Consider the following 15,164-nt stretch of genomic DNA (forward strand, 5'->3'; position numbering starts at 1 on the left):
ATGATACATAAAAAATTACACATATTTGGTGAATTGTATACAATGGCAAGGGGACACCTTAATCTAAAAATGATCATGTAATTCCCAATAAGATACAGTAAAACCTCAGCTATTCTCTATTTTCAATGATACAGTACCTAACAGTTAAAAGTCAAGGAACTAGAAAGAGCCTGTGAAATCACCAAAATAAGTATCCGAAGGCCATATTCTAAAGGTCATGAGCTTTCTCCATAGCAGAGTCTCTAGGATCTCATTCTGACCTTTTCACTCTGACACAATTCTCATAGGATTTGTTACATGGCTTCTAAACCCACAGCAAATGGAAGGTAGCAAACGAGAGAAGGAAAAAACCTCTTATGAGGGGTCCTCAGCAATGAAAAGAGAACCACTGGGCGAATAGTATTCATGTGTCAAAGTACCCCCTTCCCCACATATACACTTAAAACTTTTTGAGTTGCCCTGACCGGTTTGGCTCAGTGGATAGAACGTCGGCCTGCGGACTGAGAGGTCCCAGGTTGGATTCCGGTCAAGGGCATGTACCTTGGTTGTGGGCACATCCCCAGTGGGAGGGGTGCAGGAGGTGGCTGATCAGTGTTTCTAACTCTCTATCCCTCTCCCTTCCTCTCTGTAGAAAATCAATAAAATATATTTTAAAAAAAACACACAAACCTTTTTGAGTCAGTCTTCTCTTAGAGCCCTAAATCTTAATCTTTTACTAGTTGCTCCCACTAGTCTTTGCTACTTAGTACAGATCTGGTACCACAGAGAAATGCTCACACCAGTTGAGTGTTACGATATTAGGCCTTAGAAACAACACTTTCCTTTATGAAAGAGATTCTTAACATTTTATGAGATCACATTACTTTGAGAATCTGATTTTTAACATATATTTATCTACCCAATATTTTCATATAATCTTAAGGAGTTTCTGAAGCCAGTACATAGAATTCTAGATGACCATGGACCCGAAATTAAGAATTTCTGCATTAGGTGCCAAAAATGTTTAAGTTAACAAAATTTGGGATAGTATTCAGAATGATCCCTAAAGATTTTTAAATGATGATGAACTAGGCAATAAAAATGATGACTAAAGCAACACTAATAAATACATTTTAGAATAAATGAATATTAGGATATTAGTCTCTTTTAAGAAAAAAACAGTGGCAAGAGACAAAAAGAGAAATATTTTGCAAATTCTTTAAGAGACTGTCTACCTTAGCATCAAAATTCTTAGTATAGCAAATATATTTTTCACTATTAAGTTGAAGATGTCACCAGTTAAAGATAATTCCTAAGAGTGTAAGTTAACTTGCAACTACAATGACAGAATATCATTTTTATAGTGGTTAACAGCACCTGCCCAAGAAACAGATCAGGATTCTAAAGACAGTTTTGTCATTTACTTGCTTTATGGCCTTGAACAAAGCTTAACTTCTCTAACCCTCAGCTTCACTATCTGTAAATAGAACAAAGAAGTTCACAAACATCACACATGATTGCTGTGATGATTAAACAAGATAATATACATTAAACTCGTAGCACAGTAACAAGCAATCAATAAATGGCAGCTATTAGGTATTGTTTAATTTCAATTAACTCGTTTTTTTGTGTGCAGGAATTTGTAGTTTGCAAAGTGTTATAGTGTCTTATGATCTTTTGGGGGTAGGACCCACTGTGTTCTCATTTTACAGTGGAAGACACTGAAGTCAAAAGACTTACCCAAAGAAATCTGGACTTATTTGATTATACTAGGAAGCAAGATTAAAAATTGACACCCCCACCCCCCCTCGCCCCTGCTAAAAGCTTATAAGCTCTGCTTTTAAAATTTTGCTTAATCTTTTTTCTTTTTCTTTCTTACTTCCCACTGGGTGAATACAGTTGAAAGGCAGCTAACAGCATGTCCAGGCAATGCAGTTTGGTAAGGCTTCCAGGGCATACAACAGGTTGGAGGTGAGTGGAGCCTGGATGTGTTAGTGGCAAAGGGCACCAGATGTTAGACCTTCGTTCAGCAATCGTGGTACTTGAGTTCTGGTTAAGAAAGAATTCATAGCCAAGACTCAAATACAAGCAAAAGTTTACTTAGAAAGTCACAGAAGTAGAAGTGAGCCGTGGAAGAAATGTGCCAGCTGGTCTGCGTGGGCTCAGGAAACAAGTTACAGAGGCAAAAGAAGGGCCCTTGGAGCTCAGGAGAAAGCAAAGGTATGCAGGCGCCTTGAGGGAAGAAAAGGAGAAGGCACCAGCATGCTCTCCTTAAAATTTAGCTTGCTACATTTGGTCAAACATTTAACTAACTCACCCCTAGCACCTTGGCAGGGCTAGACCAAATGATTTCTAGGATCTTATATGGCCCACCCCTGCTCTAGAGAGAGCGTGGCCTGTTTGATCTTCATTAAAACTGTAGTTATACATACAGTAGAGGCCCGGTGCACAAAAATTTGTGCACTTGGGGGGGGGGTGGGGGGGTTCCTCAGCCTGGCCTGTGCCCTCTCGCAGTCTGGGACCCCTCAGGGGATGTCCACCTGCTGGCTTAGGCCTGCTCCCCAGGGGATCGGGCCTAAGCTGCAGTCAGACATCCTTAGCGCTGCTGAGGAGGCGAGAGAGGCTCCCACCACCACTGCTGTGCTGGCAGCCGTCAGCCTGGCTTGTGGCTGAGCAGAGCTCCCCCTGCGGGAGTGCACTGACCACCAGAGGGCAGCTCCTGCATTAAGCGTCTTCCCCCGGTGGTCAGTGTGTGTCATAGTGACCAGTCATTCCCAGTCGTTCTGCTGTTAGGGTCAATTTGCATATTACCCTTTTATTACATAGGATAACAAAATTTGCCTTTTAACCATTTGTAAGTGTACAGTTCAGCAGCATTAAATAATCACATTGTTATGCAATCATCCCCAAAACTTTTTCTTCTTCCTCAAATGAAACTTTGTACCTATTTAACACAAACCTCCCATTCCTCCTCCCTCAAGCCCTGGCAACTAGACTACTCCAGGTACCTCATATATGTGGAATCATATGGCATTTTTCCTTTTTTTATGGCTTTTTTTCATTTGGAATAATGTCTTCAAAGTTTATCCATGCTATAGCATTTGTCAGAATTTCCTTCCTTTTAAAGACTAAGAGATACTTAGTTGTATTATATACATATTTTGTTTATCCATTCATCCATTGATGGATATGTGAGTTGCTCCCACTACTTTTTTTCATTTTTAAAATATTGTTAACACTATTATTTTGAGATTGGTTGTCCAGTTTCAGATTATCTACTCCTTTTCTTCTTTGTCATTCCATATGTATCCTTTTTTTTTTTAAAGGAAAACACAAGTAAATAGTTGATTTAATTCTGTGGAGTTTACAGTACAGAGCAGTAAAAGCACTGTGTTGTTGTTGTTTTTGGTGGGGGGCTATTTTTTAGGAGCTCCACCATGAATCTACACAAAGGGAAAAAGCTGAAACTCAAATGAGTTTAGTTTGATTTGGTAGAAGGGCAAACCATTAATTAAAATAATTAAATAGATGTAAGATTATTTACAAATCACTTTACATGCCATTGTTGGGACCTTTAATAAATAATGGAAAGTTTCTGTTGTTGGACATTCATTTAAAAGTCCCTTAAGGGAGAGGGAACTCAGGGGAAGGTGGGTGGGAAAAAAAATAAAAAAAAAAATAAAAGTCCCTTAAGGGTGACCTGGGAGGAAGACAGAAGCCTTACTTAAGTTCCAGGAGTCCAGAAAACCTCAGTAGGTGACTTTCCTGAAGCCACTCTACAGTGAGTGCTAATACACTACAAAGATCAAACTCCTGCTATCTAAAGTAAACTAAACCACTCCACAGGTTTGAGGATGCGACTTGAATAGATGCAGTTCCTTTGTGCTTTATAACTGCGAGGTGAGATTCAGCTTCAGCCCACAGTTCTCAAAAATGGCTAAACCACAAATTTAAAGGAAGGAGAACTCCAGAGACTTCGAAAACTGTCACAAAGATGCGCCTGAATCTTGCACTTTAGTGAATGAAGCTTTGCACACAGGCTTGGGTTGTGAGCATGTACTACTACAGGGGAAGACAAAAAAAAAACAACCCCAAAAAATAGCCAAACTACTGAAATCCAGTTTTTGAAATAATAACAGACCACAACCAGCGGGAGCGAAGAATAAACTGCCTTTCTTTGTGTGAACGACTTGCAACAGAAACTTATGGTCAGATGAAAACTTACTTGAAACAAAAACCAAAACAACAAACACGGGCGCTGGATCACCAGCAGGACCCGCAAGGGAGCCCTAGCGTTTCCGGCTGGCTGTTCAGAAGCTACACACTGCCCTTCACCTTCGGTCTCCTGAGCGCCATATGGCTCGGCTGTCAGTCGGTCACCCAACAACTTCCCTGAGAAGACCCCACTTTCAGATACCCTCAAAGTTTACCAAAAATTATCGCAAAGGATTCTTCTGTCCGTTAACATCCCCCACCCTTGGACACTTTCTGCCTCCAAGAACTACCCCCACCTCCACCCCACTATCCTCCCCGGACGCCCCGGGACCGCCAAGAACGCAGGGTGCAATTTCGCCCTCGCTTGCTTGCTCCCCAGGATGCTGGGGAAAGCGACTGCTAACACGCAAACTTTCCGAGCGTTAGCAGAGGGCAGGAGGGCGCGCGGTGCACTCACAGCTGGTTGATGGCGTTTTGCGAGATGACCGCGTTGGCAGAGAAGTAGGGGATCATGTCGGGGCCACTGAGGCTGCAGGTGCAGGCGGGAGGCGCCTTCCTTTCGCGAGTCAACGTGCTCAGGGTCATGAGGCCGGCTCAAGGCTTTCAGGTCCGCATCCTGGCCCCCCGCCCGGCTCGGGCACGAGGCGATCGCGTCGGGATCCGCCCGGCCGGAGGCGCGGACAGCGCGGGCTCCCGGCGGCCGAGCTGGGACCGCCGGGTCGCGCGGAGGCAGCCACCGCAGCCCTGGGGCTCGGCAGTGGAATCCCGGCGGCAGGGCGCAGCCAGCAGCCCGCCCCAACCCGCGTCCGGGGCGGGGCGCCGGCTGGGCCGACCCTCCACGCCTGCCGGGTCCACCCCGCCGCTGCGCCCCGCCCCGGAGTTCGTGGCACTCACTGGATCCCGCTGCGTGCGTCGGGCTTGGGGGGGACAAGGGTCATCCCCAAACGGCCGCGACATGGGCGAAGTAGTGAAGCGAGCCGGGGGTGGGCAAGAAAGGCTCTTACATTTCTTGGGAATGTTTCAACATAAAGGTCCTTTTAACAGTCTGTATACATTGAATCTCAAACAAACCCCATTTTTCAGATGACTTTAAAACTTTAAAAGGCTGTTCGTTAATAAATGCAACAATTTATCAACGGCTTCCTATGTGCTAAAGGCTGGGGAAATTCAGAGATTAGCTGCATTTAAAAAGAAAAGCAAAACAGTTGAAATTATGATGTAAAAAACAAATTATCGACACAGTCTGCTAACCCTTGTAAATAAATTTACAAAACGCTTCCCTAACCATCTTCCAAACCAAGATTCACCTTAGCTGCACAGGTGAATCACCTGTGGAGATTTAAGAACGCCCAGTAATCAGCTGCACCCAAGACCAATCAAATCGTAATAATCTCTTGAGGTTGGAATCTAGATGTCAGCATTTTTCAAAGCTCCCAGGTGATTCCAGTGTGCAGTCATGCTTGGGAATTACATTGTGCCAAACAATCCCGAAAGGAAGACAGGCTAGAGATTATAACCTCATACTTACAGATGTGTACAAATTCAAAGTCGATCCAGTTGACCTTGTTTGATGCCACTTTGATAGGAACTCTCCAGTTTTATGACTCCTGATCTAGGGCCTTTCCCACCAATCGGTGAGGCCTTCATGAGTTTAAGCCTTTAAGCCTTTATCATGTGCCTAACAACTCACTGAGCAGTGCCTTTCACCTGACTAGGGACCAGCTCTTTGTAAAACGAGAATCTCTTCTCTCTCTCCTACATATTATGTAGTAGCTTACAAAAGAGGCTGGCCCCAGGGAGGCACTCAATAAAAGTTAGCTCCCTTATCTCTCCTCCTCCTAATCTCATCAGGACAAATATTTTTAGGCACCAGTATGTTTAGCTTTTCTGAATACTTGATTAAAATGTATATCATTAAAGCTGCCTTAGCGATTCCAGAGCCAAAAATTAATAAAAAAACCCCCCAAACAATTTCACTATCCAATTATAGGAGAAAAGAGACTAAAATTTAAAAAAAAAAGTCATCATAAGACTCAACATATGCTAAAATCAAGAAGAACTGTGTCTTTTTAAATATAAACTTTCAGATCTCTTTTCCTATTGGGAAGTTTGGCAATTTTCAATATACTAGTAATGAAATAATCTAAACTATAAATTCAGTGTCTAAAACCAGAATTATTCTTCTGTTAGTTGATCCTTCCATAAAACTTGTTACCAAGGCACTGAGGAACTAGAAATATGGCAAACTCATACTGAAAATAGATATTGGAAATAGATATATAAGTTTTCTACAGATCCGGTCATAGGAAGGAACCAATTGGCAAGTGAAGAGTTAGTGAAAGGTCTGGATCTTAGAGTCCAGTGCATCATTATCTTCATCCATCTCTAGGAAGGAAAATGTTTGAAAGATTTGTTCTGGCTGCGTCAGCATGCACCCAAATGCAGTGTAAGAAAAAAAAATCTGCTGATACATCCCAAAATAAATTGCTTTAAATATCTGGCAAACTTGCCAGTTTAAAAACTTCTTCCAAGCTGTAATTTATTACAACCTCCTGCAGTGATTAAAAAAAAAAAAAAAAGCAGCAGGCTGTTTACTAGTAAACAGAACTATTAAGGTGATGGGTCCAGTTCCTTTCATGACACAGCAGAGATGAGATTTTACTGAAGTCAACATTAAATGATGTCTTTTAGGAAAGATGATGGCACGGTAATCATCTGAATCTGTCTTAAAAAGAAGTCAGTAGGCCCAGTCAGTGTTGCTCAGTGACTGAGCTTTGGCACCCTATTGATTCCTGGTCAGAGCACAGTGGAATCTAACCAGTAAACTCTTCAGTACACGGGAGCATGCCCAACTAACTGATCGATCTCTCATGGATGCTTCTCCCGTTGTTTCTCTCGCTCTCCAAAATCAATAAAAACATATTAAAAAGAAAGTCAGCAGGAAATGTACCTTACTCAATTCACACTTAATATCCCTCACATTTAAAAATGCTAGCGATAAAGATTTCATAAATATGTATAGTTGTCTTTTATAAATAGGTTCCTATAGTGACACCTCAGAAGTGCATAGTCCTTTGTTTTCCCTCAAAAGACCTCTGTCAGTGCCTGTTCAGCTAAGGAGACTATTTTAACTCCCTCATCCAGGCTTTTTCAAAAGCTTTTCAAGTTAAATTCTTGCTTTGAACTGTAATATAAGAAATTGGAAAAGTGCTAGAATATGCCTCTCAGTTTTTTAGGAAAATAATTAAATCATCTTTGCAAACTGAGATACCTTTAAGGAAATATTCTTTCTACTGCTGCCTGTTTTAAAAAGTTGAAAAAATTTCCATTATTTTCACACTCTTTACAATGTCAAAATGTCAATCAATTTAGTTTCAGCTCAATTTAATTCTTTACTCTCCACTGTCAGGAAACAAGGCTCTAGGGAGCAAGATCTCTGTACCCTAGCATCTAGGACTTAAAAAAAATGATTCCAAATTAGATTGAGCAGCATGAAATAAACTAAGCTAGTTTTCTACTCCCCATGAAGTCAGAAGGAGCTTTCTCTAAAAAAAATTTGCACAAAGTTTCCTGAAGAAAAATTGCTGCATTTTTTTTACACTGTTGCTTTGAGTTGGTTTTGAAATTAATTTTGTCATGTCATTTGCTGACCACTTCAAGGCTCAGAAACATGAATATTTTAAAGTGTTAATTTGGCTCTTGACACCATTAGCTATGACCAAATAAAATTTTTATAGAATTACATGTTAAACCATTAAAATATTTTAAAATATTTTTAAAATTGATTTTTAGAGAGAGAGATGGAGGGAGAGAGACAGAGAGAGAGAGAGAGAGACAGAGAGAGAGAGAGAGAGAGAGAGAGAGAGAGAGAGAGAGAGAGAGAGAGAGAGAGAGAGGAACATTGATGAGAGAACGAAACATTCATTGGTTGCCTCTTACTCCACCCTTCCCCGCCCAACGGTGTGCCGTACCAGCACAACCAAGGGTGATCCTGAGTGGGGGGTGATGAAAGGATTGAGAAAAGACAGACAAGAGAATGAAAGCTGGGTCTCGGTAGGACGCTGTTTCCTGATGAGGAGACAGTGCCAGCGCCCACAAGCCGTGTCTTTATTTTATAGCAGATGCCATGAGGCAAAGTAGGGGCGTGATCAAGATGTTTACAGCATTCTCGTGAGTTTCAGCCCTACTCAACTACATGCACCTGAACTCTATCACAAGGCATGTGGGGCCACGTGTTCGGACCATAGGTTCTATCTAGCTTAAAACTATAGCTGTTGGCTATAATTGTGCTGGGAAGGCTCTGCCCTCCAGCTGGGACTTGCATGTGGCCATGAGAGGACTGTGTCCTCTCATTAGTCCGAGGCTTGAATCTGTCCAAAACACTGTAGCCGCGCCCCATACAACAAGAATTGAGCCCACACTGGAATGGAGCCAGCAACCCTTTGGTGCATGGGAGGACACCCAACTAACTAAGCCTTGGCTATCTGGTGCATCAAAGGGTCGTGGGTTCGATTCCCAGTCATGGCACATACCCAGGTTGGGGGTTTATCCCCAATTGGGGTGTGTTCAAGAGGCAATCTATGTATATTTCTCTCTCACATTAATTTTTCTCTCCCTCCTTTCCTCTCTAAAAATCTTTTTAAAAAAACAAAACAAGCAAACAAAACATATACTTGGGTGAGGCTTAAAAAACACACATACCTAGTTATAAGGAAAAATTATTATACCAATCAGATCTATTTTTTAAAAATATATTTTTTTATTGATTCCAAAGAGGAAAGGAGAGGGAGATAGAAACATCAATGATGAGAGAATCATTGATTGGCTGCCTCCTGCACACCCCTCACTGGGGATTAAGCCCACAACCCAGGCATGCCCTGACGGGGAATTGAACCATGAACTCCTGGTTCATAGGTCGACGCTCAACCACTGACTGGGTTATTTTATTTATTTATTTTTAATCTTTACCTGAGGAGTGAGGATATTTTTTTTAGAGAGTGTAGAGGAGCGGGGGGGGGGGGGGGGGGGGGAGAGGGGGGGGAGAGGGAGAGAGAGAGAGAGAGAGAGAGAGAAAACAAAACAAAACATCGATGTGAAAGTTGAGACACTGATTGGTTGCCTTCCGCTCGCACCCTGACCAGGGCCAGAGATCGAACCTGCAACCGAGGAGGTATGTGCCCTTGACTCGGAGTCGAACCCGCAACCTTTCAGACTGCAGACCAACGCTCTAACCACAGAGGCAAACCCGCCAGGGGGATTTATTTATATTTTTATGTTTTTTTTCTAAGGGTGTGAGCTGGAGAAATAAATAGTAAATTAATCCCCCGAGTGTCAAAAGGGAAAAAAACACTTTAAAGAGTTACAAAACAAAACACCTGTTACCTGGAGTAACAAAACATTCTATCTCCTGTTGGTCTGTAAAACACTAGGATAAAACTCTCAAGGTAACACCCCTAATTTTTAAACTTGTCCAGACAGCACCAAGAGGTATCTCACTACACTTAGTCAAAGGCACTCTTCATACAATACAATAAACCAAACTCTGTAAACAAAGGCTCTGAGAAGCAATCATGTTCTGCAATCACCATGTGGCTAATAGTTTTATTTAAAAGAATACCTGACAATAGTTTTAAACACTGGATGGAACAATGTCACTGAGCCCTTCCACTCCCTTCTATGGAACTTTCCACCATAAGAGCAATGGGGAATACTAAAAAGATTGCATATCAACTCTATGAGAAGCAATCTCTAAGGCATTCATCCATCCCACATGGTCTTAACCACCATATGCTCCAGTAGGAAGAGATGCTGAAATGCTGCTTTCTTCAGGTTACAAAAGCCGTACGCTCTATTGTTTAGTAAAAATAATAGGCATTTATAGATCACTTTTCACGTCCAACACACCTTATAAAACATTTAACCATTTAATCCCCACTCTAAACATTTTTTTAAAACTAGTTAGAAAAAAGGTATAAGTAACATAAGTAACACATGTGGAATGATTGCCACCCCCCGCCCCCACTAATATTCAGAAAGGTAAGATAAAAAGTCACTCTTCTTTCCATCATCCTACTCACAGGGATAATTGTTAATATTTCCAGAAATTTTCTTTTCATATGCATATATTAATATAATAGTTGCCCTTTAAGAAATACACATGCAGCCCCAACTGGGTGGCTCAGCAGGTTGGAGCATCGTCCAGTACACCAAAAAGGTTGCAGGTTCGAACCCTGGTCAGGGCGAATATGGGAGGCAACTGATAAATGATTTTTCTCTCTCACATTTAAATAAATAAATACTTCCTCAGGTGAGGATTTAAAAAACCCCACCCCCATACATGCACATAAGCACACAAACATAACTGTATTATACATATTATTCTGCTTCTTGCTTTTCCACTCACTTATTACTATATCTTGGACATTTTCTCATTTTTATATAGTTTACCTCATTCTTTTAAAGAAGTGCATGGTATTCTATTTTTAAAATTATATATAATTTATTTAAAGAGTCCTCTACTGATGGACATTTAAGTTGTTTCCAGTATTTACTATTATATACAATATCACCAAAACATGCTTTCACACTATCTTTGTGCATACATGTGAATACATTTGTTAGATGGATACCTAGAAGGTGTAATTGGCAATTAGTTAAAATATTTTAAACATCTTAAGAATTGGTAGATATTATAAAATTGCCCTCCTAAAAGGTTTAGTTTTTAATTTTCCCATGTGATCTATTATTATCTCAGGCCCAAGATCATCTTTCTACACCCCATCTTTTATATACTTCATTAATTATATATATAAAAGTAAAATATACTGCCCTGGCTGGGTAGCTCAATTGGTTAGAGGGTCGTCCTGATACATCAAGGTTGTAGGTTTGATACCCAGTCAGGGCACATATAAGAATCAACCAATGAAAGCATAACTGGGTGGAACAACAAATTGATGTTTTTTTCTCTCTCTCTCCTAAACCAATCAATAAAATTTTTTTTTAAAGTAACATATGCTTAGAGAGAGGGGGACTAAAAAAATACACTGAATTATAAAGAAACATATTATGAAGAACCATACTATGGATTTCCAAGAATTATTTAGACTATAACATACATATATAATACTAAACTACTTTGAAGATTATGTAATTTTTATTTCAGAATATATTTTAAGATCTTGTTTGATGCTAATGCTGTAGAACATGTTACAGGTAAATGAGCCAAATGCAGCCTTCAGTGTCCTGGAATAGGGTGAAAGAGAGGTAGAAAATTGGGAAGTGAATTTAGGAGTAACAAAAAAATGGAGGCTAGAGTAACTGTGAAGTTCTTGAAAATAAAAACAATAACTGACATTTGTCGGGCTGACATTCACTGTGTACCAAATACTCTATTAAGAGTTTACATGTAGTATTCAGTTCTCACAAACAACCCTATGATTCTATTATTATCTTTATAAAGCTCAGAGAGGTTAAGTAACTTGACTAAGGTTATACAGCACTATTTCAAACCCAGCCAGTTATTCTGGCTCCAGAGCCTGCCAGTGGTTCTCAACCTTCCTAATGCCACGACCCTTTAATGCAGTTCTTCATGTTGTGGTGACCCCCAATCATAAAATTATTTTCGTTGCTACTTCATAACTGTAATTTTGCTACTATTATGAATCGTAATGTAAATATCTGATATGCAGGATGTATTTTCATTGTTCGCGACCCACAGGTTGAGAACCGCTGTGACTTAACCAGTGTTCTATACTGTCTCTATGATGATGGAGGCTCATTACAGAACAGGTTAAGTCTGAAAAGGTCTACTGCTAAAAGGAAGAACTCTTGGAAATCTTAAATGCCCTCCTCACTGCACCTGGTGGCTTCTCCTCTGCTTCATCCTAGCTATGCCTAGCAGGCCCTGACAATAACAGGGACCTAACCCAGTATTAAAGATAGCAGTAAGATGATTTTTTGGCTGTTGTATGTCATCCTCTTGCTAGCAGATCCCTCAGAACTCTGCATTTCAAAACTAATATCCACCACAGATACTTTTCAAAGCACTTATAGCTATAGATTTTTTGTTTTCCTAGACTTTTGTTTTTTACATAGCATCTCACTTCATGAAAGAGGCATGGAAATGCTTGGCAAGTCATAAAAACTAAATATATTCTGGTTGGTTGATCCTTTATATCACACCTCACTATATTTTTTTCTTTGGGCTTTAGATAAATATTTCCTGAAGGAATCAACACATTAATTAATGATGGAGGTTCTCTCCCCCTGCAAGCTCACTCCACACCTGGCATAGGGAGAAACTCCTACGATTCCTTTTCACTGCCTCAGATTTCTCCTGCTGCCTCTTGCTTTTTGGATAGATGTCTCCTTCATACAGAGAATCCAGTAAAGGGCCTGGAACACAACCCTGTAGGTAAGGGCTTTATTTTTATTATCAAGCTTGCCCTAGACTTTCAGGAGCCAAAAGTTCAAATCGCAGCAGGATTGATTCAGCTCTTTCACAAGCAATTTAGTACTATGTAGTTTGTTTAGACTGGTCAAGTTTCCAGGCTCTGGCCGAGCAGCATCATTATCTCTCCAAGTTTTCATGTATCAGCTTCCCTGGCCATATTTCACTTTCCATGTCTTTATTCTTTGAAATCAGGTGAACATGCAAAATTACATACTTACACAATTATATACTTTTCTACAACCATGTAAAATAGCTTCAAGGAATTTAAGTATAATACAGGAAATGTTTGTTCTTTTTCTCTCAGAGTTAGGCAAAACCAAGAAGTAAGCAAAAGTTATACTCCTCAATCCTTGGTAGAAAGGGGGCACTCTGTATCATTCTTCTAGCTAGCTAGTACATCAAACTAACTGAGAAAAGATAAGGTGCTGTCAGATTCTATTCAATCCACCTCCGTTGGAAGGCCGACTGAACAAAGGATCTTAAGTGAAGTGAAAAGCACTTTGCCAGGGGAAAAGACAACTAAGTAGTAAATCTTACTTTTAATTTTTAATTGTGGAATATTTCAAACATATTAGCAAAGAACAGTCAGGATAACAAACAGCCAAATAACTCAATAGGGGCTGCACCTAGGGATTAGGCCTGCCCTCTGCCACCCGGGAGCAGGCCTAAGCCAGCAGGTCGTTATCTCCCAAGGGGTCCCAGACTGCGAGAGGGCACAGGCCGGGCTGAAGGACCCCCCCCCTCCTCGCCGAGTGCACAAATTTTTGTGTACCGGGCCTCTAGTAGTTATTATAATATTATTGACTTTATTCCCTATGCTGTACTTTACATCCCCATGGTTTTTTTTTTTTTATATCTGGCAATTTGTACATCTTAATCCCCCGACCTCTAAAATGTTTAAAAGATTGATTTTTAGAGAGAGAAGGAGGAAGGGAATAGAGAAAGAAACATTCATTGGTTGCCTCCCATCACCCCCAAATGGGGAGCAAACCTGCAACCTGGGTATGTGCCCTGGCCAGAAATTGAACCCATGGCCCTTCAGTGCATAGACATCACTCTGACCAACTGAGCCATACCAACTGGAGCAGCTGCTATGGAAAACAGTACGGAGGTTCTCAAAAAATTAAAAATAGAACTACCATATGACTCAGTGATTCCACTTCTAGGTATTTATCCAAACACATACGAAATTCTAATTCAAAAAGACATATATACCCCTATGTTCTTCGCAGCATTATTTACAAGAGCCAAGATATAGAAGCAACCTAAGTATCCATCTATGGATGAGTAGATAAAGATGTGGTACATATATACAATGGAATAATACCCATAAAAAAGATGAAGTCTTGCCATTTGCAACAACATGGATGGACCTAGAGGGTATTATGCTAAGTGAAATAAGTCAGACTAAAAAGAGAATGAACGCACTTTTAAAGTCATGCAACCAATACAAACACAGGTCTCCTAACTCTAGTACCAGTGTTTTTTCTACATAACTAAGAACAATGGACCAGAAATCTTTTTTTTTGTTTTAGTGACATTGTATAATGACTCCATGCCCCCCCCAAAAGTTCAAAATTTTCCTCTATACTATAAAGTAAAAGAGAGGCAAGGATGGTTTCCTGGGAGAAATTAGCCTTTAAGAAATGGACAGGGAAAGAATTGCTGGTGAAACCAACTAGGCAGCTATGGGTAGAGAGTATAAGAAGAACCAGCAAAGAATGATGACAAGAAAGCCAAAGGAGGTGAGAACTGCAGAAAGGAATGGTCAATAGTGTCATTTAAGATGGTGACCAAAAATATTCACTGGCAATCTTAATAAGAGCAACAGTTTGAGTGGTGGAGGGAACAAAAGTCAGACGTCATGGGTTGAATAGTGAATGGAAATCAACAAAGGACTTTAAAAAGAAGTTATTTGGTATTCTGTAGAATTCACACACCAACCCACCTAAGACAATCACCATTTAACTCAGTTGCATATTAAAAGTGATTTCATTAAAGGGACAGACCCAAAGACTGAGAAACAGCAATCAGGCTATCAATCCCCAGAAGGAAAGTAGGGGAGGGCGGGGGTAAGGGGAAGAGATCAACCGAAGGACTTGTATACATGTATATAAGCCATACCAATGGACATGGACAACAGGGGGATGGGAGCATGAGTTTGTGTGTGTGGGGGGAGGTTGGGGGTTAATGGGGGGGATGAGGACACATTTGTAATACCTTAACTAATAATAAAAAAAAAATAAAAAAAAATAAAAGTGATTTCATTAATTTCACATTCCAGCTCTTAAGAAGGATAGTAAGCAAAGCAAAACAAACAAACAAAAAACCAAATTGGCCTGCCCAGCATATTTTAGCTTACTTAAAAAGGGCTTTAACCTTAATGTCGACTGCTTTTTGTTAGATGAAGAACTAAGCTGCAGTCGTTTTGAAGGTTTCTGAAATACGGACATAAAATTACAATTCTATTTTGAGAAGAATTCAGTTTATATGGATAAAAAAGAGTAATAGTAAAAAT

At 40.4% G+C, this 15,164-nt stretch overlaps 1 protein-coding gene across 21 annotated transcripts in view; it reads right to left on the reverse strand.

Moving 5' to 3' along the window:
- Nucleotides 1–15,164, reverse strand: part of SSH2 (slingshot protein phosphatase 2) — a 225,269-nt gene that overhangs the window by 100,915 nt on the left and 109,190 nt on the right. For 3 of the 21 annotated variants that reach the window (XM_036340841.1, XM_036340837.1, XM_036340856.1), the window contains exon 1: nt 4,652–4,969. The exons of 15 other annotated variants lie outside the window; for them this stretch is intronic. In XM_036340841.1, coding sequence (XP_036196734.1) covers nt 4,652–4,779 — 128 coding nt within the window. In that variant the 5' untranslated portion in view covers nt 4,780–4,969. Of the gene's footprint in view, nt 1–4,651; nt 4,970–15,164 lie in introns of those variants that run through there. 3 more of the 21 variants (XM_036340855.1, XM_036340848.1, XM_036340852.1) reach the window with 2 other exon arrangements.

This window comes from Myotis myotis, unplaced genomic scaffold (genome assembly GCF_014108235.1).
Source record: "Myotis myotis isolate mMyoMyo1 unplaced genomic scaffold, mMyoMyo1.p scaffold_m19_p_17, whole genome shotgun sequence".
In the NCBI taxonomy this organism is placed as follows: domain Eukaryota; kingdom Metazoa; phylum Chordata; class Mammalia; order Chiroptera; family Vespertilionidae; genus Myotis; species Myotis myotis.